This window comes from Poromitra crassiceps (assembly GCF_964638095.1).
Source record: "Poromitra crassiceps genome assembly, chromosome: 8".
Lineage (NCBI taxonomy): Eukaryota > Metazoa > Chordata > Actinopteri > Beryciformes > Melamphaidae > Poromitra > Poromitra crassiceps.
The window spans coordinates 28,844,273-28,870,120 of NC_139629.1; the positions used below are offsets into that span (position 1 = coordinate 28,844,273).

A 25,848-nucleotide genomic window follows, 5' to 3' on the forward strand; every position below is an offset into this window, starting at 1 on the left:
ACAGTATGCATGTAGGCTACAGTATATATATATATATATGACTGGGCCATGTATGTACAGTATGCATGTAGGCTACAGTATATATATATATATGACTGGGCCATGTATGTACAGTATGCATGTAGGCTACAGTATATATATATATGACTGGGCCATGTATGTACAGTATGCATGTAGGCTACAGTATATATATATATATATGACTGGGCCATGTATGTACAGTATGCATGTAGGCTACAGTATATATATATATGACTGGGCCATGTATGTACAGTATGCATGTAGGCTACAGTATATATATATATGACTGGGCCATGTATGTACAGTATGCATGTAGGCTACAGTATATATATATATGACTGGGCCATGTATGTACAGTATGCATGTAGGCTACAGTATATATATATATATATGACTGGGCCATGTATGTACAGTATGCATGTAGGCTACAGTATATATATATATATGACTGGGCCATGTATGTACAGTATGCATGTAGGCTACAGTATATATATATATGACTGGGCCATGTATGTACAGTATGCATGTAGGCTACAGTATATATATATATATATGACTGGGCCATGTATGTACAGTATGCATGTAGGCTACAGTATATATATATATATGACTGGGCCATGTATGTACAGTATGCATGTAGGCTACAGTATATATATATATGACTGGGCCATGTATGTACAGTATGCATGTAGGCTACAGTATATATATATATGACTGGGCCATGTATGTACAGTATGCATGTAGGCTACAGTATATATATATATATGACTGGGCCATGTATGTACAGTATGCATGTAGGCTACAGTATATATATATATGACTGGGCCATGTATGTACAGTATGCATGTAGGCTACAGTATATATATATATGACTGGGCCATGTATGTACAGTATGCATGTAGGCCAAGTATATACAGTATGCATGTATGTACAGTATGCATGTAGGCTACAGTATATTTTGAACCCATTTCTCATCTAAACTATATGAAATCCACAACTTGCTGCATTGCTGTTAGTCCTAAAGAGATGATTGATTCAGACACTTGGTGCTGGTATTTGATTCCTTTGCTTTTCCAAAAATGACAAAACTGCTAATTTCCTTTCTATTTGTAAGCATGAAAACCAGGCCTGGAGCTCTTAGATCCCTGTGACTACAGGCAGACCTCCAAGCTTCCACTCTATCATGAAAACCAGGCCTGGAGCTCTTAGATCCCTGTGACTACAAGCAGACCTCCAAGCTTCCACTCTATCATGAAAACCAGGCCTGGAGCTCTTAGATCCCTGTGACTACAAGCAGACCTCCAAGCTTCCACTCTATCATGAAAACCAGGCCTGGAGCTCTTAGATCCCTGTGACTACAGGCAGACCTCCAAGCTTCCACTCTATCATGAAAACCAGGCCTGGAGCTCTTAGATCCCTGTGACTACAAGCAGACCTCCAAGCTTCCACTCTATCATGAAAACCAGGCCTGGAGCTCTTAGATCCCTGTGACTACAGGCAGACCTCCAAGCTTCCACTCTATCATGAAAACCAGGCCTGGAGCTCTTAGGCCATGTTCACATTACAGGCAAATCTGATTTGCTGATGAAGTCATTAATCATCATTATCTTGATTTGTTTCCCAAATATGATTTGGGAGTGTGTCCGCACTGCCACAAATCTGATTCTCAAGTCGGATCTGTGTGTCCAGACCTAAACAGCCTATCTGCATGGGTTGCTATGGTAACGAAGTGGGTGTCAGTAAATACGTACGTTGGTGACTCATTTGATCATGAGTTGCGAGTGACGTTCAAATCAGATTTGGTGGATCTGCGCGTCTGAAGTCACATCAGTCGAAAGCAGATTGGAAACTACCTCCATATGTGGTTTGGGACGAGTGACACAAATCAGACTTGGAGCGTCCAGACTCATGAAACCAATCTGGATAAAGTCATTAATAGGTCACTAAAGTTCACAAATCAGATTTGGCCTCCTAGTCTGAACATGGCCTTAGATCCCTGTGACTATACAGGCAGACCTCCAAGCTTCTACTCTATCTAAGGTTTCTGAGAAAGCTTTGTTTTTATCTCAACAATTAGCACAGCAAAACAGTGTGTTAGAATGATGCTTCACAGAGTGCGTGCCCTCATGACCATCAACCTTCTTATGCAGCAGACGCAGGAGCAATGCAGCAGATCTGGATGGAAGTTCATTTATAACCATGTTCTTTTAATTGACTCCAATTCCGGGTTGGCATCAAAGGGCACTTAATGGTTTCAGCTTCTAACTCTCATAATAAAACATTCTCAACAATAGGAAACTCCTCGGTCTTCAAAAATTACTTATGCAGCTCCTTGTTCGTCAATAATAATAATAATTATTATAATATAAGCATAATTATAATTACTACTTATAGTTATATTATATTATATTATATATGGTATTATATAACTATATAGTTTTATTATTATTATTATTATGCTGCACATTCTCCTACTTGGCCATATCCTACAGAAACACAGCATTGTGACTGATCACAGATGAAAGCCATGGCCTCAAAGGGCCTATATATATATATATATATATATATATATATATATATATATAGCCATATAGCCTCTCAAGGAATGTCTCACTGACAAGTCCTCAATGAGTTTCATAATGAACTAGGCAATCAGCTAATGGCTCAGGCAATGTGAAACCATGTGCCAGTTGATCTTGATGCTGACTGGAGCTTTGACGAAGCATGAAGTGGTGAGAGTGCAGACTCCATACATGTGCTTATCGCTTCATGTTTTCACAATCTAACTCTTGATTCTTCATTCTAAACTCTCTCTTAGACAGCTCCAGCCAATTAAAATGTGTTCGAGTTCCTCTCTACTGGTTACGTTTTAGATTTAGATTTAGTTGTCCTTTATTTTTTTAATCTTCTTGTTATTGTGAGCCTTCTTCCCTAAAGCATGCTGGGAGAGGCTCCAACCACCGCATGATCCTGAATAAGAATAAGTAACCATTTGTTAAAGCACTTTGTAAACTCTTAAAAAAAAAAAAAAAAAAGTTTCTTCAATTTAATGATGAAAAATTATCAGCCAAAATCACAGTGGGGCTGCGCCTGCGATAGTGAAGAGCATCCCATAGATTTGCCTTGCTTGCCCAAATTAAATTGTGGTGTCAGGTATGAACACTTCTTGGCTCACAGAAAGTGACAAACTGTCTCTTAACAGCAGCAAGCGGCCGCTCCCTCCACAGAAAGCTCTACTTGCCAATGTTACATCTTTTGCCTGACGCAATCAAATCCATTCACGTATTAATTACGGTAACAGGGGGGGGGGGGGGGAAGGGCATTACATTAACAGGAGGTATCATTCATTACATTACCGGTAGTTGGAAATGAATTATTAACATGATTGTTATGCAATTAGCTGCAAGTCTGTATTGCATTGTTTACTGTATTATTACATTAACTAAGATGTGTGAGATGATTTGCAACCAACACTTTGGAACAACCTCCTTGACCAAATGCAGTCAGGTCAGCTAACGTCTGTGCACCCCCTCTCTCTCACACACACACACACACACACACACACACACACACACACACACACACACACACACACACACACACACACACACAGAATACAGCTTGTTGAAACTATAATATGTACATGGAATATGTATATAGAAGTGACAGCATGTGGACTGGACTAGGTTTTCAAAACGACAGTGAGTAACATGGATACAAATAGGCTAACTTTGGTGGTTGAATGTTCAACTCTTGTGGCCATATCCAGTACTACTGTGTGCATGACAGACTGTGTGTGGAGGAATGGCTGGCTTGTACAGTATGTGTGTATCTGTATACGACAGATGGAGGAAAAGGGATCCTGGCACAACTTCACCTACTGACAAGGTGCCTGGAACGGGAAGGTGACACTGGAAAAGAACAGATTCCAGCAATACTCGGGAACTTACACTACCGAGAACAAAGGTTTATTAGCCAATAATTATGTGTACTCCAGTCCCAGTGCTGCAATGCAGTAGTAAACGCTAATAGCTATTAGCTAATAAACCTTTTCTCCCATTACTGCAAGTGTTGCTCGAATAAAAAAAAATTCAGTGTATATAGGCCTACGACAGACAGACAGACAGACAGACAGACAGACAGTTCGTTAGATATGACGACTCTAACAAGGAGATGCGGTAGTGAGGAGGTTGTGCATTTGCTGACATGCACTGTAAGTACAATGTATTCTAATTATAGCACATGAACCAGTCTGCAGAACGCCATATGTGAAGTGTCCTATCTTGTAGACTAGTGCGATAACAAACTATGCACGTCATCACATACGTTACAGACTATTAGCAGCTGTGCCATAAGGCTCCAGGAGGACGGAGGTACCATAGAGAAAGTGACGTATGGCTTGTGTGTAGCAGCCGGCTAGTCATTTATACAAAGAGTAGACACTGCTCAGCCTGCCTGGTAAATAGAGTGGAGCACATTATGACAGTATATGTCTACAGCACACAGCAGATAGCACAGCACACTATTAATGAGTTCAACAGATGAGGTGCTGTATAAGCCAGAACACCCCCCCCCCCCTCACACACACACACACACACACACACACACACACACACACACACACACACACCTGCCCATCTGCGATAATACTCTTTTTACTTTTACTCTGCTGCGCTTTCCCCCCTTTTCTCTGAAAGACAATGTGTGCCTTCTCCTCTGCCTTAGAGTGAGGCACTCTGCTTCCTGCTGATGTCATTACTGCATGGTAATATGCCCACTGCACAGCAAGGACAGGTGTTACACAGGTAGACAGGTGTTACACAGCAAGGACAGGTGTTACACAGGTAGACAGGTGTTACACAGGTAGACAGGTGTTACACAGGCAGACAGGTGTTACACAGGTAGACAGGTGTTACACAGCAAGGACAGGTGTTACACAGGTAGACAGGTGTTACACAGGCAGACAGGTGTTACACAGGTAGACAGGTGTTACACAGGTAGACAGGTGTTACACAGGTAGACAGGTGTTACACAGGTAGACAGGTGTTACACAGGTAGACAGGTGTTACACAGGTAGACAGGTGTTACACAGGTAGACAGGTGTTACACAGCAAGGACAGGTGTTACACAGGTAGACAGGTGTTACACAGCAAGGACAGGTGTTACACAGGTAGACAGGTGTTACACAGGTAGACAGGTGTTACACAGCAAGGACAGGTGTTACACAGGTAGACAGGTGTTACACGGGTAGACAGGTGTTACACAGCAACTTACCTGTCCTTGAAGGACAGGTGTTACACAGGTAGACAGGTGTTACACGGGTAGACAGGTGTTACACAGGTAGACAGGTGTTACACAGCAACTTACCTGTCCTTGAAGGACAGGTGTTACACAGCAAGGACAGGTGTTACACAGGTAGACAGGTGTTACACAGCAACTTACCTGTCCTTGAAGGACAGGTGTTACACAGCAAGGACAGGTGTTACACAGGTAGACAGGTGTTACACAGCAAGGACAGGTGTTACACAGGTAGACAGGTGTTACACAGCAACTTACCTGTCCTTGAAGGACAGGTGTTACACAGGTAGACAGGTGTTACACAGCAACTTACCTGTCCTTGAAGGACAGGTGTTACACAGGTAGACAGGTGTTACACAGCAACTTACCTGTCCTTGAAGGACAGGTGTTACACAGGTAGACAGGTGTTACACAGCAACTTACCTGTCCTTGAAGGACAGGTGTTACACAGGTAGACAGGTGTTACACAGCAAGGACAGGTGTTACACAGTAAGGACAGGTGTTACACAGGTAGACAGGTGTTATACAGCAAGGACAGGTGTTCAAAGGAGAATCTGACTCAAAACAACGTCATAGTTTGGCTCCTCAGTACTCTTGACGTTTGGCATTTTGTTTCGTCTCGAGAGGAAGTGAAAGATTGCAGTTACACGTGCTCGTTACACGGTTGCCATGTGAAAGTGTACTGGAGAAAAATGCAATAGCATTTTTTATGAGATACATTGATGTGGCTATTTAATTTGTTATGGTTAAAGCAAACAAGTATATGACTTTATTTCAAGTCAAAGGAAACCTTAATTTAATGGAATCGTTGAAAGGAGAAACGGCCACCCCAATTCCCTCTGCTGATCTGAGGAGAGCTGTAGACTAGCACATGCTTACTCCGATACATGTGCAGTCGCCAGTAGCTTCTTTTCACCTGACAGCGAGGCGTGTCACCGGTAGGACGTAGCATGTGGGAGGATCACGCTATTCCCTCCAGTTCCCCGCTAGTCACGGACCAGCTACAAATCTTTTTTGAACATGCATGGGAACCAGTATGTTCACTTGTTTCTGTGTGAAAACTGCTCAAACCAGAGACCCCCTTGTGACTAACGTCTAAAAGTAGTACAGCATTAAGACAAACTTGTGCTGTGGCCTAACTCATACTTTCACCGATTCTATGGATTTGTGCTTAGCTCAGCCAGTACTTTAGTGCCACAAAGGAAATTATAGTGGGTTAACTTTTGTGAGTGCAGCATCCAGTTATAGAAGAGTGTAGGCAGTTCACACATACTGCTGAGTACAAATGCCAAATGCCTGGCGCCCTGGCCCCTCGATAGTTTCGCACAAAAAAAAACAGACTTCAGCGTTATATAGGAAGGGAAACTCAACATCCAGTGTGCGAACTATACTGTGGCTTTCGGGGGAGCCGACTTTTGTCACCGCACTACAGCCGCCGTCGGAAATTTGAGGCAATTTGAAGGCCAATTTAGGGGTATAACTCATTTTAAATCAGCACGCTCAAAGACACGGATACAGCTCTTGTCGTGGTGTTACACTTTTCTCTCCAAGAGAGGAAAGCGCGCTGCGCACACAGAGAGGGAGGGAGGGTGAGAGAGCACAGAAAGGCGAAACGGGCGCACTGCTCTCCATATACACTGCATCCGCAAGAACATGATATCTCTGCCCAACACTTTTATCCACTCCATAACGCACATGTCCCACTCACTGTGAAGTTCCTGACGCATTCCATCTCACAAACAGTCCTCCATATGCGGGAGGACTCAGAGGTAGGCTATTCCAGCTTCACGTCATCACTTTTTCCACATCTGCGTTTGAAGTAGAAGCGACTTGTTGCTGTTCAACTGACGGCTGCTTCCATTTCTTCGTGAATGTAAAGTTTGTCAAACTGCCTTGTTTTCTTTTTGACATCTTGCTGTTGTTTTAAATCTGACCTGCCCGCGTGAGTGACGTTTGATTTGCACCTGCGCCGCCACGCTTCGATGTGGTGATGATAAGAATAACATGCATGTCGGTATAGGGGCTTACAGTGAATTTGACAGTGATTGAGCACACTCTGAATCATACGATTAAAATAGCGTAATTTTACGCATTATTCACTATGAAGGTACAGAAAAAGAAATAGAAAATACATGGGGTAATATATATTAGTCAATAATTTAGAGACCCCCCCAAATTTCACAAGTCATGCTTTCAGGGGGTCTACTATTTCTTTAAGGGGAGCCAAAGCCCCCCCAGCTCCCCCGTAGTTCGCACCCTGTCAACATCACATCCGGGTATAGACCTTCCTACTTCCTATTTTGTGAAGCATAAATTACAAATAACCAAACTATGCAACATACTGCTTTCACTAGTATACTTTGATTTTCACTTGCTGGTAATGTGCTTCCGAGCAGTGTGTTCATCGCTGCCACCAGTGGTTGAAAGGTAGATTGTAATTACTGAATGGTGTGCACATCTCCAACTTGCGTGCAGGTGCAGCACAATAGCAGCAACTTACAGAGAGACAAGGACAGATTTCGAGGACAAGGACGTTTGGACGAGCACAGCCTCCGTCAGGCAAAACACCCACGTGAAGAAGAAAGGGTTATGTACACTCAGCAAGGTAATCAGGTCATAATTACATACAGGTGTGAGATGACATTTAACTTGCTTATAAGATCCCAGAATAATGCTGATATTGTTGGGTACATATACCTAACATAACAGATAGTAGGCTCGGAAAGACATTTGTTCCATCAAATAATCAAATAGTCTAATGATACAATGAAAAGTAAACAGTAATGGGGAATGGACAGTTAATGAAATGGCCACCAGGGGGAGACACCTATAGTTCTACTGTACAGTACTACTGTATGGAGGCAATTATTAAAAAGAAATCAAAGTCCGTATTTCAACGAGATGGAGACATATTTAGTGAGTGGATCCAAAAACACATGCTGGAGAAGTTTCTTCCCTGTGACCTTCTCAATGCCAATATATCTGCCTGCTGATATTAACCTGATGTTGCTCTGGTGCTCCTCTGAGCTCTGGAGCTTTTACAATGAGAGCACATAAGACACTGAGAACTGATGTCCACTACAAGGCGATACAGAATGAATAGATAGCATTTTTGAAAAATGTTTCACTGCAAAATACTAGACCAGTGATTCCCAAACTGTGGGCCGTGGAGGTACTGCAGGTGGGCCGCGAGTGGTCTGCCAACAATCCAGATTTTCGCGGGCAATCAAATGGCTGTAGCGGGGTCAATTTTAAAACTAAGTGGAGATCCTGTTATCAGAAGAAACTGGAAGCCCTAAGACCATCCATTGCTACCAAGCATAATATGTTAGCTTGTCGGGAAGGAGGCTAAATAACGCTCCAAACATACGGTAGGTTAAATCTTTGCGAGGGAAAACTATTTCAAAGGGGTCCCTTGACCTCTCAGCTCAATTTATCTGAATGAAAATTGGTTCAATGGGGGTACCCACCAGTCTCCCCTTTACAGATAAGGTAGCATTTTTCACAGCCTAAATAGCATTAATAGCTTGTGGATTGATTTCTTGTTGTTGCTCATCACATTTTGTCTCAATGTGTTATGCATCCAAATACTTCTGATGAGTAAGTGGCGAGAAAATGTTGGCAATCTGCTTTTGGGGTATTTTGCCTAAATGTTTTTCTATGTGGATGGATTATTAATTTCCCTTATGCGCAAGTTCACATGATCTGTGAATGAAATAAAAAATATATTATATATAAAAAGCATATAGGAAATACATCATCTTAGTCTCATGTGTTGATCAGAGTTGTGATTAAAGGGTTGGGTGGCCCCTGGAAGATTTTCACATTTCAAAGTGGGCCGTGGCATTCTTAAGTTTGGGAACGCCTGTACTAGACCTTTTTTCTGCCGGGTCTCAGGAGGTTAAAGAAATATCATTCTTTGCATCTCTCATCATCCAAGGAGCAACAGAGAGGCAGAAAGACAGAGAGGCAGAAAGACAGAGAGGCAGAAAGACAGAGAGGCAGAAAGACAGAGAGGCAGAAAGACAGAGAGGCAGAAAGACAGAGAGGCAGAAAGACAGAGAGGCAGAAAGACAGAGAGGCAGAAAGACAGAGAGGCAGAAAGACAGAGTGGTGATAGAGTGACAGGAAATGAAGAGACAACTTGTGTGCCGTAAACGAAGCCCTGAAGTCTTCATAGCAATACGTCACTCTGTCACCTCCATTGAGGGTATAATACTATGTTAGCTGGCCAAGCATCCACCGCAATATACAGTCATCAATTTCAGCTAAATGACAATCCCATTGGAGCGTTCAGAATAGTCCTTAGTGAACCTCCAGAGAAACCCTCATGCAGTGGTGTCACTTAAACTACACTCGGTGGATCACATCAGCCCTAAACGCAGGCTTTAGCACAGACACTTTCAAGTGCGATTCAGACAGTGAAAACCCCCAGGTTGTGAAATATGATTCAGACAGTGAAAACCCCCAGGCTGTGAGATATGATTCAGACAGTGAAAACCCCCAGGCTGTGAGATAGGACTCAGACAGTGAAAACCCCCAGGTTGTGAAATATGATTCAGACAGTGAAAACCCCCAGGCTGTGATATATGATTCAGACAGTGAAAACCCCCAGGCTGTGATATATGACTCAGACAGTGAAAACCCCCAGGCTGTGATATATGACTCAGACAGTGAAAACCCCCAGGCTCTGTGAGATAGGACTCAGACAGTGAAAACCCCCAGGTTGTGAGATATGACTCAGACAGTGAAAACCCCCAGGCTGTGAGATAGGACTCAGACAGTGAAAACCCCCAGGTTGTGAAATATGATTCAGACAGTGAAAACCCCCAGGCTGTGATATATGACTCAGACAGTGAAAACCCCCAGGCTGTGAGATAGGACTCAGACAGTGAAAACCCCCAGGTTGTGAAATATGATTCAGACAGTGAAAACCCCCAGGCTGTGATATATGATTCAGACAGTGAAAACCCCCAGGCTGTGAGATATGATTCAGACAGTGAAAACCCCCAGGCTGTGATATATGATTCAGACAGTGAAAACCCCCAGGCTGTGATATATGATTCAGACAGTGAAAACCCCCAGGCTGTGAGATAGGACTCAGACAGTGAAAACCCCCAGGCTGTGATATATGATTCAGACAGTGAAAACCCCCAGGCTGTGATATATGATTCAGACAGTGAAAACCCCCAGGTTGTGAAATATGATTCAGACAGTGAAAACCCCCAGGCTGTGATATATGATTCAGACAGTGAAAACCCCCAGGCTGTGATATATGATTCAGACAGTGAAAACCCCCAGGCTGTGATATATGACTCAGACAGTGAAAACCCCCAGGCTGTGATATATGACTCAGACAGTGAAAACCCCCAGGCTGTGAGATAGGACTCAGACAGTGAAAACCCCCAGGCTGTGAGATATGATGGATTCAGACAGTGAAAACCCCCAGGCTGTGAGATCTGATTCAGACAGTGAAAACCCCCAGGCTGAGATATATGATTCAGACAGTGAAAACCCCCAGGCTGTGAGATATGATTCAGACAGTGAAAACCCCCAGGCTGTGATATATGATTCAGACAGTGAAAACCCCCAGGCTGTGAGATATGATTCAGACAGTGAAAACCCCCAGGCTGTGAGATATGATTCAGACAGTGAAAACCCCCAGGCTGTGAGATATGATTCAGACAGTGAAAACCCGCAGGCTGTGATATATGATTCAGACAGTGAAAACCCCCAGGCTGTGAGATAGATATGATGGATTCAGGCAGTGAAACCCCCCAAGATGTGAGATATGACTCAGACAGTGAAAACCCCCAGGCTGTGAGATATGACTCAGACAGTGAAAACCCCCAGGCTGTGATATATGACTCAAACAGTGAAAACCCCCAGGCTGTGAGATAGGACTCAGACAGTGAAAACCCCCAGGCTGTGAGATAGGACTCAGACAGTGAAAACCCCCAGGCTGTGAGATATGACTCAGACAGTGAAAACCCCCAGGCTGTGAGATATGACTCAGACAGTGAAAACCCCCAGGCTGTGAGATAGGACTCAGACAGTGAAAACCCGCAGGCTGTGAGATAGGACTCAGACAGTGAAAACCCCCAGGCTGTGAGATATGACTCAGACAGTGAAAACCCCCAGGCTGTGAGATAGGACTCAGACAGTGAAAACCCCCAGGCTGTGAGATAGGACTCAGACAGTGAAAACCCCCAGGCTGTGAGATATGACTCAGACAGTGAAAACCCCCAGGCTGTGATATATGACTCAGACAATGAAAACCCCCAGGCTGTGAGATAGGACTCAGACAGTGAAAACCCCCAGGCTGTGAGATAGGACTCAGACAGTGAAAACCCCCAGGCTATGATATATGACTCAGACAGTGAAAACCCCCAGGCTGTGAGATAGGACTCAGACAGTGAAAACCCCCAGGCTGTGAGATATGATGGATTCAGACAGTGAAAACCCCCAGGCTGTGAGATCTGATTCAGACAGTGAAAACCCCCAGGCTGTGAGATATCATTCAGACAGTGAAAACCCCCAGGCTGTGATATATGATTCAGACAGTGAAAACCCCCAGGCTGTGAGATATGATTCAGACAGTGAAAACCCCCAGGCTGTGAGATAGATATGATGGATTCAGACAGTGAAACCCCCCAAGCTGTGAGATATGACTTGGACAGTGAAAACCCCCAGGCTGTGAGATAGGACTCAGACAGTGAAAACCCCCAGGCTGTGAGATATGACTCAGACAGTGAAAACCCCCAGGCTGTGGGATAGGACTCAGACAGTGAAAACCCCCAGGCTGTGAGATATGACTCAGACAGTGAAAACCCCCAGGCTGTGAGATATGACTCAGACAGTGAAAACCCCCAGGCTGTGATATACGACTCAGACAGTGAAAACCCCCAGGCTGTGAGATATGACTCAGACAGTGAAAACCCCCAGGCTGTGAGATAGGACTCAGACAGTGAAAACCCCCAGGCTGTGAGATATGACTCAGACAGTGAAAACCCCCAGGCTGTGAGATATGATTCAGACAGTGAAAACCCCCAGGCTGTGAGATAGGACTCAGACAGTGAAAACCCCCAGGCTGTGAGATAGGACTCAGACAGTGAAAACCCCCAGGCTGTGAGATATGACTCAGACAGTGAAAACCCCCAGGCTGTGAGATATGACTCAGACAGTGAAAACTCCCAGGCTGTGAGATATGATGGAAAGCTACAGTGTGCAGCCACTGGCTCATTGACGCCTGCGCCGGACAGCCACTCTTAATTAGCACATATTGGTGCAGCATGGATTTCCGTGTAGAGAGCGAGTGATAAAAACCCATTGGGCATGTCTATATCAGGCCCGCGTGGGACCATTTATAGAGCGCAGTCTAGGGAGAGATGGACTGGCGTTTGAGATTGATCATCAAGTCATTACTACTCATTAAACGTGGACGGCTTTCAGGCACGGCTCACGTTTCTCTCCTACGTGTTCGATCCTGCTGCGACACACAGACGAGATCTCGCTCACAAGGTGGGCTAATAGTCCCCCAGACGAGATCTCGCTCACAAGGTGGGCTAATAGTCCCCCAGACGAGATCTCGCTCACAAGGTGGGCTAATAGTCCCCCAGACGAGATCTCGCTCACAAGGTGGGCTAATAGTCCCCCAGACGAGATCTCGCTCACAAGGTGGGCTAATAGTCCCCAGACGAGATCTCGCTCACAAGGTGGGCTAATAGTCCCCAGACGAGATCTCACTCACAAGGTGGGCTAACAGTCCCCCAGACAAGATCTCACTCACAAGGTGGGCTAATAGTCCCCCAGACGAGATCTCGCTCACAAGGTGGGCTAACAGTCCCCCAGACGAGATCTCACTCACAAGGTGGGCTAATAGTCCCCCAGACGAGATCTCACTCACAAGGTGGGCTAACAGTCCCCAGGCAGGTTTCTTTTGGCAGTGATGCATTAAGAACTCTTCAAAGACAAACAGAGTAAAACCAATCTTAATGATAGAGCCAGACTCTGCTGCTATTCTAATGGGAACAGAAACAAACACGCAAGGACAGACAAAAAGGACAACCAATTACTTACCACTACATATGATGTAGTGGTAAAAACACAATGATTACACACACACACACACACACACACACACACACACACACACACACACACACACACACACACACACACACACACACACAGGTGCGCACTTGGCTCTGTTGTATAAAACAGTACATCTCCCTTTGCTCGGTCCCAGTTGTAATTACAGCTGAAGTGATTATGTGTGTGTTATTTACGAGGTGTTAAATGTTGTGACAGTCAACATTTGCAGAAAGATATCATGAAATGTACTGAATGTTTCTCGTCCTGTCTGTTGTCCATTGCAGATATGAAACAAGTCTATTGTCGGCGCTGGTGTTTGAAGTAGAAACTATCAGAGCTTGCTTGCCTTCAGCTTCGTCTTGATTTGTTTCGCTCGGTCTTTTATTACTTAGAGTGCCTTTCAAAAGCTTTTTCCGGAGCACAGAAACTATATTTATGAGTACTGTATATACTCTAATAGATGATGTATAATTATATTTATGAGTACTGTATATACTCTAATAGATGATGTATAATTATATTTATGAGTACTGTATATACTCTAATAGATGATGTATAATTATATTTATGAGTACTGTATATACTCTAATAGATGATGTATAATTATATTTATGAGTACTGTATACAGTATACTCTAATAGATGATGTATAATTATATGTATGAGTACTGTATATACTCTAATAGATGATGTATAATTATATTTATGAGTACTGTATATACTCTAATAGATGATGTATAATTATATTTATGAGTACTGTATATACTCTAATAGATGATGTATAATTATATTTATGAGTACTGTATATACTCTAATAGATGATGTATAATTATATTTATGAGTACTGTATATACTCTAATAGATTATGTATAATTATATTTATGAGTACTGTATATACTCTAATAGATTATGTATAATTATATTTATGAGTACTGTATATACTCTAATAGATTATGTATAATTATATTTATGAGTACTGTATATACTCTAATAGATGATGTATAATTATATTTATGAGTACTGTATATACTTTAATAGATCATGTATAATTATATTTATGAGTACTGTATATACTCTAATAGATCATGTATAATTATATTTATGAGTACTGTATATACTCTAATAGATCATGTATAATTATATTTATGAGTACTGTATATACTCTAATAGATCATGTATAATTATATTTATGAGTACTGTATATACTCTAATAGATGATGTATAATTATATTTATGAGTACTGTATATACTCTAATATATCATGTATAATTATATTTATGAGTACTGTATATACTCTAATAGATCATGTATAATTATATTTATGAGTACTGTATACTCTAATAGATCATGTATAATTATATTTATGAGTACTGTATATACTCTAATAGATCATGTATAAGTATATTTATGAGTACTGTATATACTCTAATAGATGATGTATAATTATATTTATGAGTACTGTATATACTCTAATATATCATGTATAATTATATTTATGAGTACTGTATCTCTAATAGATCATGTATAATTATATTTATGAGTACTGTATACTCTAATAGATCATGTATAATTATATTTATGAGTACTGTATATACTCTAATAGATGATGTATAATTCGTAATAATATCCCTTCACAATTACACCATCTAAGGTCAGGTAATTTGGGAGTGACCTTTGTGAGAGGCTCTCAGAGGGAGGCAGACGCAGCAGACTCAGCTGTCGTCTTCCTTGGCGATGCGACAACTTGATATTTCATTTGAATGCACGCTGCTCTGAGCACTGACGCAAAGGCTATTACCCAGAGTACCAGAGTGGGTCGGCCAGCGGTGCTGCTCGCAGTGCTCGGGCCAGTGTGGTCGTGAAGCACTTCAAAGAAATGAAAAGTGGATAAGAAAACAAAATATACTTACTGCTTCTTATTCGATGGCACCACAGCATTGATACCATACCACAGGTAATGGCCTACATGTTAAAGGGAAGGTTGTGTTGCTTTAGGGGAGGTATTTGAGGTTATAGACTGCCAGAAGAAGAAAAGAAAAAATGTGTCACAATACTAGAATTTCTACTTCGATACCGATACCCAGGAAAATATTGATACTCGATACCATTTTCGATATCACGTGATGACGACACATCAAAAATAAAGTTAGACAGATGGACGGACAGATGCACACACGTTTAGCTTGTTGAAGCAACAGATACCCACCAATCATAGGGAGGGAAAGAGAAAGCACTGCTGGTATCAAAACTGTTGCAAATGAGCATTATATCAGTTTCAAAGATTTTGTATTGATACTTATCGATACTATCGATGAGTATTGTATCCATTTCAAAATGTTTGTATTGATAATTTTTGATAGTATCGATACTTTTGACAACCCTAGTATGGACTACATGTATACACACTATACTACACCTTCTGAAAGATATATGTGTCTAGATAGAAATGAGACACTGCACTGTCTGTCAGTGATAACAGGCTGAAGAAGCTTTACTCAGTACACTGAAAGCAGACTACCTGGAACATGTGGAAGGTAGTCTGGAAGGAGCTACAAACTACAGCTCCCAACTCCCCACTTCCAGCCACGCACGCACACGCACACGCACACACGCACGCACACGCACGCACACACACACACACACACACACACACACACACACACACACACACACAAACAGGCTGCAACGAACGATTATTTTCATTATCGAATAATCTCTGGATTATTTTCACAACTAATTGTTTAGTCCAGTCTAGTCGTTTGGTCTATAAATGTCACAAAAGGGTGAAAAATTAGATCATAAAATGTCTTCTTTTGTCCTGAAAAACAGTCCACAACCCAAAGATAATCCATTTCAAACCAGAAATATTCACATTTGAGAAGCTGGAACGAGATCATAGTATTTTTTCTTTAAAAATAGGTTTAAAACTATTTTTATAATCGATTAACCGTTTTTAGACTCTAAGCGGTTAATCGATTATAAAAATAGTTCCCGATTATCTGTCGATCGACTAAGCGATTAATCGACTAATTGCTGTAGCTCTCACACACACAGACACACACACACACACACACACACACACACACACACACACACACACACACACACACACACACACACACACACACACACACAGACACACACACACACACCTTCTGCCTCCCCTTCCCTCCCTGACTGTCTTCCTCTGACACAGGAGCCAAGGGTTTTAAACTGTGTGATGTGATGAGATAGAGCTTAGGCAAGCACAATCCGATGGCACTACAGTGTGTGTGATATATTCGATGGCACTACAGTGTGTGTGATATATTCGATGGCACTACAGTGTGTGTGTGATATATTCGATGGCACTACAGTGCGTGTGATATATGACATTATTGAGTGAGTTCACTCAGATTTAAGGCACATCAAATTAAAAATACTTTTAGGGCACAGAAGTAAGTGACATATTACCAGTCACGGGGCCCATCATGCAACAGTGATTAATTGGACACACATATTGAAATGAAGTAGGCTACCTTTTACACACTTAAAAGCCATTATTTTACGCCCATTAATTTGAAAATTGGAGTGCGCTGTTAATTTCAACTTGCAGCAAAAGCATGAAGCAGTAAAAAACGACTGATTTATGATAAAAGCTATAATAACTAGTGTGGAAGAGTTGCAGCTGCACACAGCACATGCTGATAGGAGGAGCGGTCCTAAGCACACCCTGCACAGTGTAACAAGATGACAAGAATGTATGAAAAATAGTTATGGTCACACCAGCGTTAAGAAATACTGCATACATTTAACAGCATGCATTAAACATTTAAATGAAATTAGCACACAATGTTGTAACCTCAATTATTCTGTCTTCATTTGTGAGGGATGTAGTGACAGAGGTCTGGTGAGGCTGTAACCTGCAGAAGCATAACAGCGAGGGAGAGGCCAACCCACATAAGCACATCCCTGGAATCAGAGTCAGAGGCGAGGGAAGGGATTTACTGGGTACATTAAATTATTAGTGGTTATAGTTATATATAGATGTGTCTATGGGGTGATAGATAGGATGGGGGGGAGCAAGCGGGCGGACAGAGACAGAAGGACGGACAGACAGACAGACAGATAGATAGATAGGTCAGGGTTTTCCCTGCATTTTTAAGCGGTGCAACCACTTCTATAAGTGACATGTGTGTCCATTTGAGCCGAGAGCAAACCAGAGGAGGCGCTAGTGCAGCGATCCGGCTTCTCACCCGCAGACATGGCCAATTGTGCCTCTATGGCATATGGATGCCCATGGCCCCACCAAGCCGGAGGTAACACGGGGAACGAACCTGCGACCCTCGTGTTGATAGGCAGGAAATCTACCGGTGCACTACCCAGGCAGGCGGGCACCCGATGGTTGAAGACACTTTTAATGGACTACTATTCGCCTTATGTTCCAACGCAGGGGTCAGCCAATCACTTCCTATTGTTGTGTTTACACTCAATGTGAAATTGCAGCCAGTGAGTCAGACTAGGTTTGACCAGGTAAGACAGACTGGGTCAAGTGGGCATACATAAGGTGACTACAGTAATTGCAGTCTCACAAGCTTTTGAGTGCGGAGCTGATTGACATAGAGTAGCCTATTAGTGCACAAACAAATAGTGTCAATTAAAAACACATCAGAAACAACTGTCTCATAGACATCATGGCCTTTCAGCCTAGGCTACTCATGGCAACCACGTATTGTACTTGTCAAAGTTTTAGCGGTTTAATTTGTAAGGAGGGAGACCTTTAAAAGGCTAATTGGCTATTTTGAATGTCAACTTCTTACAACCGCAATCTTTACGTGGCCGCAGGTCGCCATGGAAAAGGCAACCTTAATGAGAAGTGTTTGTGACTTTTTAGATGTGTTTCAGCAAAGTCTGCTCTGTGGCCTAGCTACAGCACAACCAAGCCTGTCTGCTCTGTCACCTAGCTACAGCAGAACCAAGCCTGTCTGCTCCGCGGCCTAGCTGCAGCAGAACCAAGCCTGTCTGCTCTGCGGCCTAGCTACAGCAGAACCAAGCCTGTCTGCTCTGTCACCTAGCTACAGCAGAACCAACCCTGTCTGCTCTGTCACCTAGCTACAGCAGAACCAAGCCTGTCTGCTCTGCTACCTAGCTACAACACAACCAAGCCTGTCTGACTGTCACCTAGCTACAGCAGAACCAAGCCTGTCTGCTCTGCTTCCTCCGATACATGTGCAGTCACAGGCCGCTTCTTCCCAGCTGACAGCGAGGAGTTTCACCATCAGGACATAGTGCGTGGGAGGATCATGCTATTCCCCCAGTTCCCCTCCCCCCTAACAGGCACCCTGACCAACCAGAGGAGGCGCTAGTGCAGCGACCGGGACTCATACCCCAGCAGCTTCCCACCTGCAGAGACACGGCCAATTGTGTCTGTAGGAACGTCTGACCAAGCCGGAGTTACAGCTGCCGGGAGTTGAACCCGGGTCTCAGTGGTGCTTTTACCTCGACACTACCCAGACGCCCTTGGAAATGACTTCTTAAATTAGACGTTATTCTCTACATTTAACAGATGCAGTGGTTGGGGTACGGTCTGATTGACTTGTCCTTGTTTTATTTTTATAGGCAATACTATATCCAGCAGTGTTATGGAGTCTGTGCAGAGTGCAGACAGTTTGCTCCTCTGAGAACTGCAGACAAATAATCAGGTCGTAAAACTAATTCTTCAACCTTGGTAGCCACAGTAACTAATGATTGATGATAATGTAGTATGTTAAGGAAAGGCCCCACAGCTGTTAGAAGCAGAAACACACAAAAAGGTGGTGTGGAAACTGTGAAGACACGTGACAAAATCACAAAAATCACGTTCCTTTGACATGCTATATCAGATGTACACTGGATCACTGCACATATTATTGAAAGTTATGTTGTTTTGAATCCAGTGGTAACAAACATTTGATATGAATTCTTGTAGTTTTTGAGATACAGCCATTTCTGTATACTATTTTTAATCGTTAGTCACAAGGGGCCTCTGATTTTAGCCGTTTTCATAAACAATGAGTGTAAACATCGAGTACCATGGTCACGTTAACAAATAGATTTTTCACTTAGGGGCCAGATAGACTCAAGTGAAAATTGTGTGTAGTCAGTCATCAGTACAGCGCATGCAGCTCAGGCAAACGAGGCAGTAACTTTGGTTAGAGAGGGAATCTCGCTAGATTTCCTTCGAAAATGACCGTTTCTCGTACATTTCCCATCATTATTTCAATGAAATGAATGGTCAAGGTGACTGTGACCTCACAAAATAGTTTGTTTTTGGCCATAACTCCATACACTAATTATTGCAAAATTTCACACAAATGTCTTATTGGATAAAAAGACAAAGTGATGACATTTTATATAGAAAATTTGAAGGTCAACTTCACTGTTACATCATAATGTTTTCCTTACCACTGTAGTTGAGAAAATTATCTTGGGTCATTCTACAAAAACGGTGGACGTACTGTCACTTACTTTTGCATAGAGCAAAATCCTTTAAGTTGACCTAATAATCACATTCATTATATTGACTTGGACCCCAAAATACTTGGATGAACCTACATGTATGTTTAGACCTCTTTTTTCCTGTCTGTGAAAACTGCTCAAATCAGAGACCCCTTGTGACCGCTGACTAATGGCGAGTATATGAAGACAAACTTGTGGGGCTGTGGCCTTCTACTTTGACCGATTTCAAACGTTTCTATGCATTTTGTGCTCAGCTCAGCTGGTCCACTGTGGACATTAATGGGTTAACTTTCCAGTTAAGCTACACTTGTCAAAAAGTGACAGCAGGTCGTCTTTACCGGCCCATACCATGAAGGATATTAACACCTCTTTACCGGCCCATACCATGAAGGATATTAACACCTCCATGTAAGTCAATTTATCACAGAGCCGCACACAAGTATTAGCTCAGGGAGCTGTGACTGAGCTAGCAGCTAGCAGCTAGCAGCCCGCTGCAGTGATGGAAAACAGTCATGATGTCATGGAGAAGATGTATGTGTTTCAGTAGCCTACTGCAGGCCTACAGGTAAAGGTTGAAGGCATGGTGTGGTGTGATGGTGTGGGTGAAGCTCTGCTCTGGTATGCAATAGAAGTCTGCAGCAGCGTGTGGAAGGCGTCTCTACCCAGTAATGACTTTGTGAAAGGTAATAATTACATTTAATCGGATCTTCCTTACTCCTTGCTTAACTTTGCACTGCTTTCTGCAATAAATTACAGCCTTTCCCAGTGTGCCAGAATCCTTTGAACTCTTCCTACGGGACTTGTTTTACATTAAGAAATAAACTACTTTAACTATGGGAACTTAGAATCACCTACTTTTGGCATTATAACTGTGACAGGCAATTCATACGCCTCTACACCGATGAAGCAAAATAGAGGATGAAGCCATTCATAGCCAACCATATAAAACCATAATAGTTTGCTTCAGCAGCCTACTGTATATACAATATAATTATTCTCAGCAGGCATTGATGACCATATGCTTTTTTGTTCTTGAGTCTTTTTTGCAAGCTCATCGCCCACTGGTTATTGTCAGAGTTTGCTTTCAGTTTTGCATCCCATTTTACAGTACATAAGGTCAATGGGGCACACGCAATATCTGAAAAAAGAAACCTTCAACATTCTCCCAATTTTTCAAACCTAATAGCAAAAACACAAGAAGAAGAAGAAGAAGAAGAAGAAGAAGAAGAAGAAGAAGAAGAAGAAGAAGAAGGAGAAGAAGAAGAAGAAGAAGAAGAAGAAGAAAGGCGCCATGTAAGAAAGTCTAGGACACTGTACAACAAAGGGAACAAAAAAGCTTAAATGGATGACCTGATGTTAGAGCAGAAAAGGTCCATCAGGTCCCAGCTAGTTTGACACTGTGAGTAGTGATGACATGCACATGAATAAAAGCCAGTGTCAAAAAAGTTCCACGTGTGGATATTCACAAAGTTCAGAAAAATAATAATCACTAGAGAACAACATCCGCCTAAAATCTAACCTTAGTTAACCCAGTCGGGAGAATGCAAAAAAAAAAAAATACTTTGAATAAATGCCTTCAAAGCAGAGAGCCATTCGGATTTCAAAGTAATTGGTACTTTTAAAAATAGCAGCATATCATCTGGCAACCGCCACCATTTTTGTTATTACTCCTCTGCACACTTGACAATGGCTTAGTCCCATCCGTTGGGCTGTTTATTGGCGCTAATTGGCTAATAGTTAGTCCCCCTTGATGCTAATTAGTTATTCATTTGTTCAATCGAAGAGATAGCATTTACATATCACAATATTAAGATAGCATTTACATATCACAATATTAAGATAGCATTTACATATCACAATATTAAGATAGCATTTACATATCACAATATTAAGATAGCATTTACATATCACAATATTAGACCAGAAGCAGCCAAAACTCAACTTAGTGGAGTCAGTGGGTGGACTCAAAGGTCCGGACAAGTGATGTTCCAGGCGACTAATTTCCCTGATGACTAGTCAATTTTTTTAGACTAGTTGACTAGTCTATAAGTAAGAATACACTCATACAACTCTGCTCAGTTAGTAGACACCAGCTGATTTTGATGCCGACTAGCAAGGGTAGCGGACGTTTAGCGACTAGTCATGCACATCCCTAGTCTGGACCCATGCAGGCAAGAAAGCTGCTGGATGATGGAGTAAATTGAAGGTTAGTCCAGCAGGACTGAGCGGTCACTCTTCCCTTCCCTTCAGGACAGACAAGCAGTCATCATGCTCCTGTGTTGTTCATGGTGGAAAGACACAACTGGAATTTCAGTTGAATAAGACCATGAAATGTGTAGCTTCAGTGTCTGTTGTTTGCCCAATTTTCCTGTGGAGTTCATCAATGTTGTGCTTGTTACTGAAAAAGTAGTTTTCCTCATTAGTTGTGCAAAAATATAACATTATTACTTTAGTTTTTACATCCTCTGAGCAGTAATTGGTGACACTTGCCTACTCACTATTTTAGGCATACGGTACATTTTCTATTACACAGAAATGTGCAATTCTGTCTCTCCAGCTTTTAAACTATTGGGGCAACTCATTACTGTGAAAATGTATAGTAATAATATATAATATATATAATAGTAATATTGCTGTAAGTGACAACAATTACGCTATCACAATGTGACACTTCTACACATGCGTGGGGATGCATCTCTCCAGGCTGGCACTTTCTCAATTAATACAGGCTTAAAATAGACAGCTGCTCAACCGACTCAACTGACGTTCAGTCAGGAACCTTGGCGGTCCTTGCCTATTCACCTTATGTAGCCACGCCCATTTGACCTGGTTGTGTGGTCGTTCGACGACTTCCGGCAAAAAAAAAAAAAAAAAAAAAAATGGCTGGCTGCTCCAATATAATCTAACTCTGAATTAACTAATAGTTTAGCCAATTGTGTGTAACATACCAAATAAAAGCAAACGGCAATGTCTAAGAATGCAACGCCATGTAACTGGCTCGTTAATTCTCGCATTCCAGGGAATTACGTTAACGTCTGCAGGTCTTATAGACGTAAATGGCTCGAGCTGCGCTCGGAGGACAGAAAACCTTCTGAAGCTTTCTTTGTTGGAGTCCAGGTATGTTTTACAAGAAAGTGCTCGTCATTGTCGACGATAACGTTATCTGACCTGGCTAACAGTGGATACTCGCTTGCTTGCTGTGTACCGAGCTCAAAGTAGTAGGCTACGTTCTTTGTTTTACACCCTGCGCTGTCCGCTACAAAAACAACTCTCTTCTTCATGACGTTCTTTCATATTTGGCGCCGTGACCGCCGGAAGTGTTAATAGGACCCAGAAGAATTTGGCCCACTGTAAGGTTTGAACATAAGGTGAATAGAAAGGTAGCCTTTCTCGTCAGAAATCAACGGTGCGGGCGAGGCGACGGCTAGAGGTTGCGGTCTTGAACATAACGACGTCTGATGTTTAGGTACGCCGGTGGCGCCAAAGGGTGATTGGCTAGCGTGCCTGTCTTACAACTTTGTCATCGACTCCCGTGCCCCGGTTTTGTCACGTTTTTCCCTGCCATATCCCGTTTTGAACCCCAAACCATAACCCTAACCGTAACCTAGTTGTTTCAGTTGAATAACCTTAACCTAGTTGTTTCAGTTGAATAACCTTAACCTAGTTGTTTTAGTTGAATAACCTTAACCAGGTTGTTTTAGTTGTCTAACCTTAACCTAGTTGTTTTAGTTGTTTAACTTTAACCTAGTTGTTTTAGTTGCATAACCTTAACCAATTTGTTTTAGTTGCCTAACTTTAACCAAGTTGTTTTTGCCTAAACTCAAGCAAGTTGTTTTAGTTGCCTAACCTTAGCCAAGCTGTTTTACCTGCCTAAACACAACGAGGAAACACGGCGCAGTTTCAACCAGGAAACATTGTCACGCGACCAGGCTGGACGGCTGGACTGGCAGCTGGCTGGAGCTCTGCTAGGTCGCGCCTGCTCGGTGCTCTGAGCCTCCTGCCCCATAACCACAAGGAGGCGGTGTGTTGGAGGAAGGTAACCAGTGTTGGTGGAAAGAGAGGAGAAAGGGATACCCCACCCGTTCTAAAGTGACGGCAGGGCTCCTAACCAAACATCAGGGGTACGCAGCCCGTTCTAAAGTGACGGCAGGGCTCCTAACCAAACGTCAGGGGTACCCCACCTGTTCTAAAGTGACGGCAGGGCTCCTAACCAAACATCAGGGGTACCCCACCTGTTCTAAAGTGACGGCAGGGCTCCTAACCAAACATCAGGGGTACCCCACCTGTTCTAAAGTGACGGCAGGGCTCCTAACCAAACATCAGGGGTACCCCACCTGTTCTAAAGTGACGGCAGGGCTCCTAACCAAACATCAGGGGTACCCCACCCGTTCTAAAGCAGGGCTCCTAACCAAACATCAGGGGTACCCCACCTGTTCTAAAGTGATGACAGTGCTCCTAACCAAATGTCAGGGGTACCCCACCTGTTCTAAAGTGATGGCAGGGCTCCTAAACAAACATCAGGGGTACCCCACCCGTTCTAAAGCAGGGCTCCTAACCAAACATCAGGGGTACCCCACCCGTTCTAAAGTGACAGCAGGGCTCCTAACCAAACATCAGGGGTACCCCACCCGTTCTAAAGTGACGGCAGGGCCCCTAACCAAACATCAGGGGTACCCCACCCGTTCTAATGTGACGGCAGGGCTCCTAACCAAACATCAGGGATACCCCACCCGTTCTAAACTGACAGCAGGGCTCCTAACCAAACATCAGGGGTACCCCACCCGTTCTAAAGCAGGGGTCCTAACCAAACATCAGGGGTACGCAGCCCGTTCTAAAGTGACGGCAGGGCTCCTAACCAAACATCAGAGGTACCCCACCCGTTCTAAACTGACAGCAGGGCTCCTAACCAAACATCAGGGGTACCCCACCCGTTCTAAAGTGACGGCAGGGCTCCTAACCAAACATCAGGGGTACCCCACCCGTTCTAAAGCAGGGCTCCTAAACAAACGTCAGGGGTACCCCATCCGTTCTAAAGTGATGGCAGGGCTCCTAACCAAATGTCAGGGGTACCCCACCCGTTCTAAAGCAGGGCTCCTAACCAAACATCAGGGGTACCCCACCCGTTCTAAAGTGACGGCGGGGCTCCTAACCAAACATCAGGGGTACCCCAACCGTTCTAAAGCAGGGCTCCTAACCAAACATCAGGGGTACCCCACCCGTTCTAAAGCAGGGCTCCTAACCAAACGTCAAGGGTACCCCACCCGTTCTAAAGTGACGGCGGGCTCCTAACCAAACATCAGGGGTACCCCACCCGTTCTAAAGTGACGGCAGGGCTCCTAACCAAACATCAGGGGTACCCCACCCGTTCTAAAGTGACGGCAGGGCTCCTAACCAAACATCAGGGGTACCCCACCCGTTCTAAAGTGACGGCAGGGCTCCTAACCAAACATCAGGGGTACCCCACCCGTTCTAAAGTGACGGCAGGGCTCCTAACCAAACATCAGGGGTACCCCACCCGTTCTAAAGTGACGGCAGGGCTCCTAACCAAACATCAGGGGTACCCCACCCGTTCTAAAGTGACGGCGGGGCTCCTAACCAAACGTCAGCATTTGACGAGTGAGAATGTGTTGACTTGGCTCAACTGCAACAAGTGAAAAGTCAAGTCAAGAGAACAAGATGGATTACAGAAGGCCCATTTGAAAACATGTAGTTACAAAGTAGCTCAATAAGCTTTGTACACGCGTGCCCTGAAGGCCACTCTGTTCTGCCTTTGCTGCATTGGCATTTGTGGCCATGTGTGCACGGCACGCGCGCGTGTGTGTATGAGTAATAGTCCTTTCACATTGCAATATCCCAAAGGCGACAGAAGTTGCATTGAAAAGACCACGTCAAAACATCTTAAGACTGTGAATGATCAAAACAAACCCAGAGACAGACTGCCTGCCACTGACAAAAATAG

At 43.2% G+C, this 25,848-nt stretch overlaps 1 protein-coding gene across 1 annotated transcript in view; it reads right to left on the reverse strand.

The window, feature by feature from the left end:
• The window catches only part of lrrtm4l1 (leucine rich repeat transmembrane neuronal 4 like 1), a gene marked incomplete at both ends in the record, with an annotated part of 125,967 nt that overhangs the window by 42,647 nt on the left and 57,472 nt on the right, over positions 1 to 25,848 (reverse strand). Inside the window, 4 exons of the mRNA XM_083641150.1 lie at positions 5,296 to 5,300; positions 5,389 to 5,393; positions 5,578 to 5,582; positions 5,688 to 5,692. Coding sequence (XP_083497276.1) covers positions 5,296 to 5,300; positions 5,389 to 5,393; positions 5,578 to 5,582; positions 5,688 to 5,692 — 20 coding nt within the window. The remainder of the gene's footprint in view (positions 1 to 5,295; positions 5,301 to 5,388; positions 5,394 to 5,577; positions 5,583 to 5,687; positions 5,693 to 25,848) is intronic.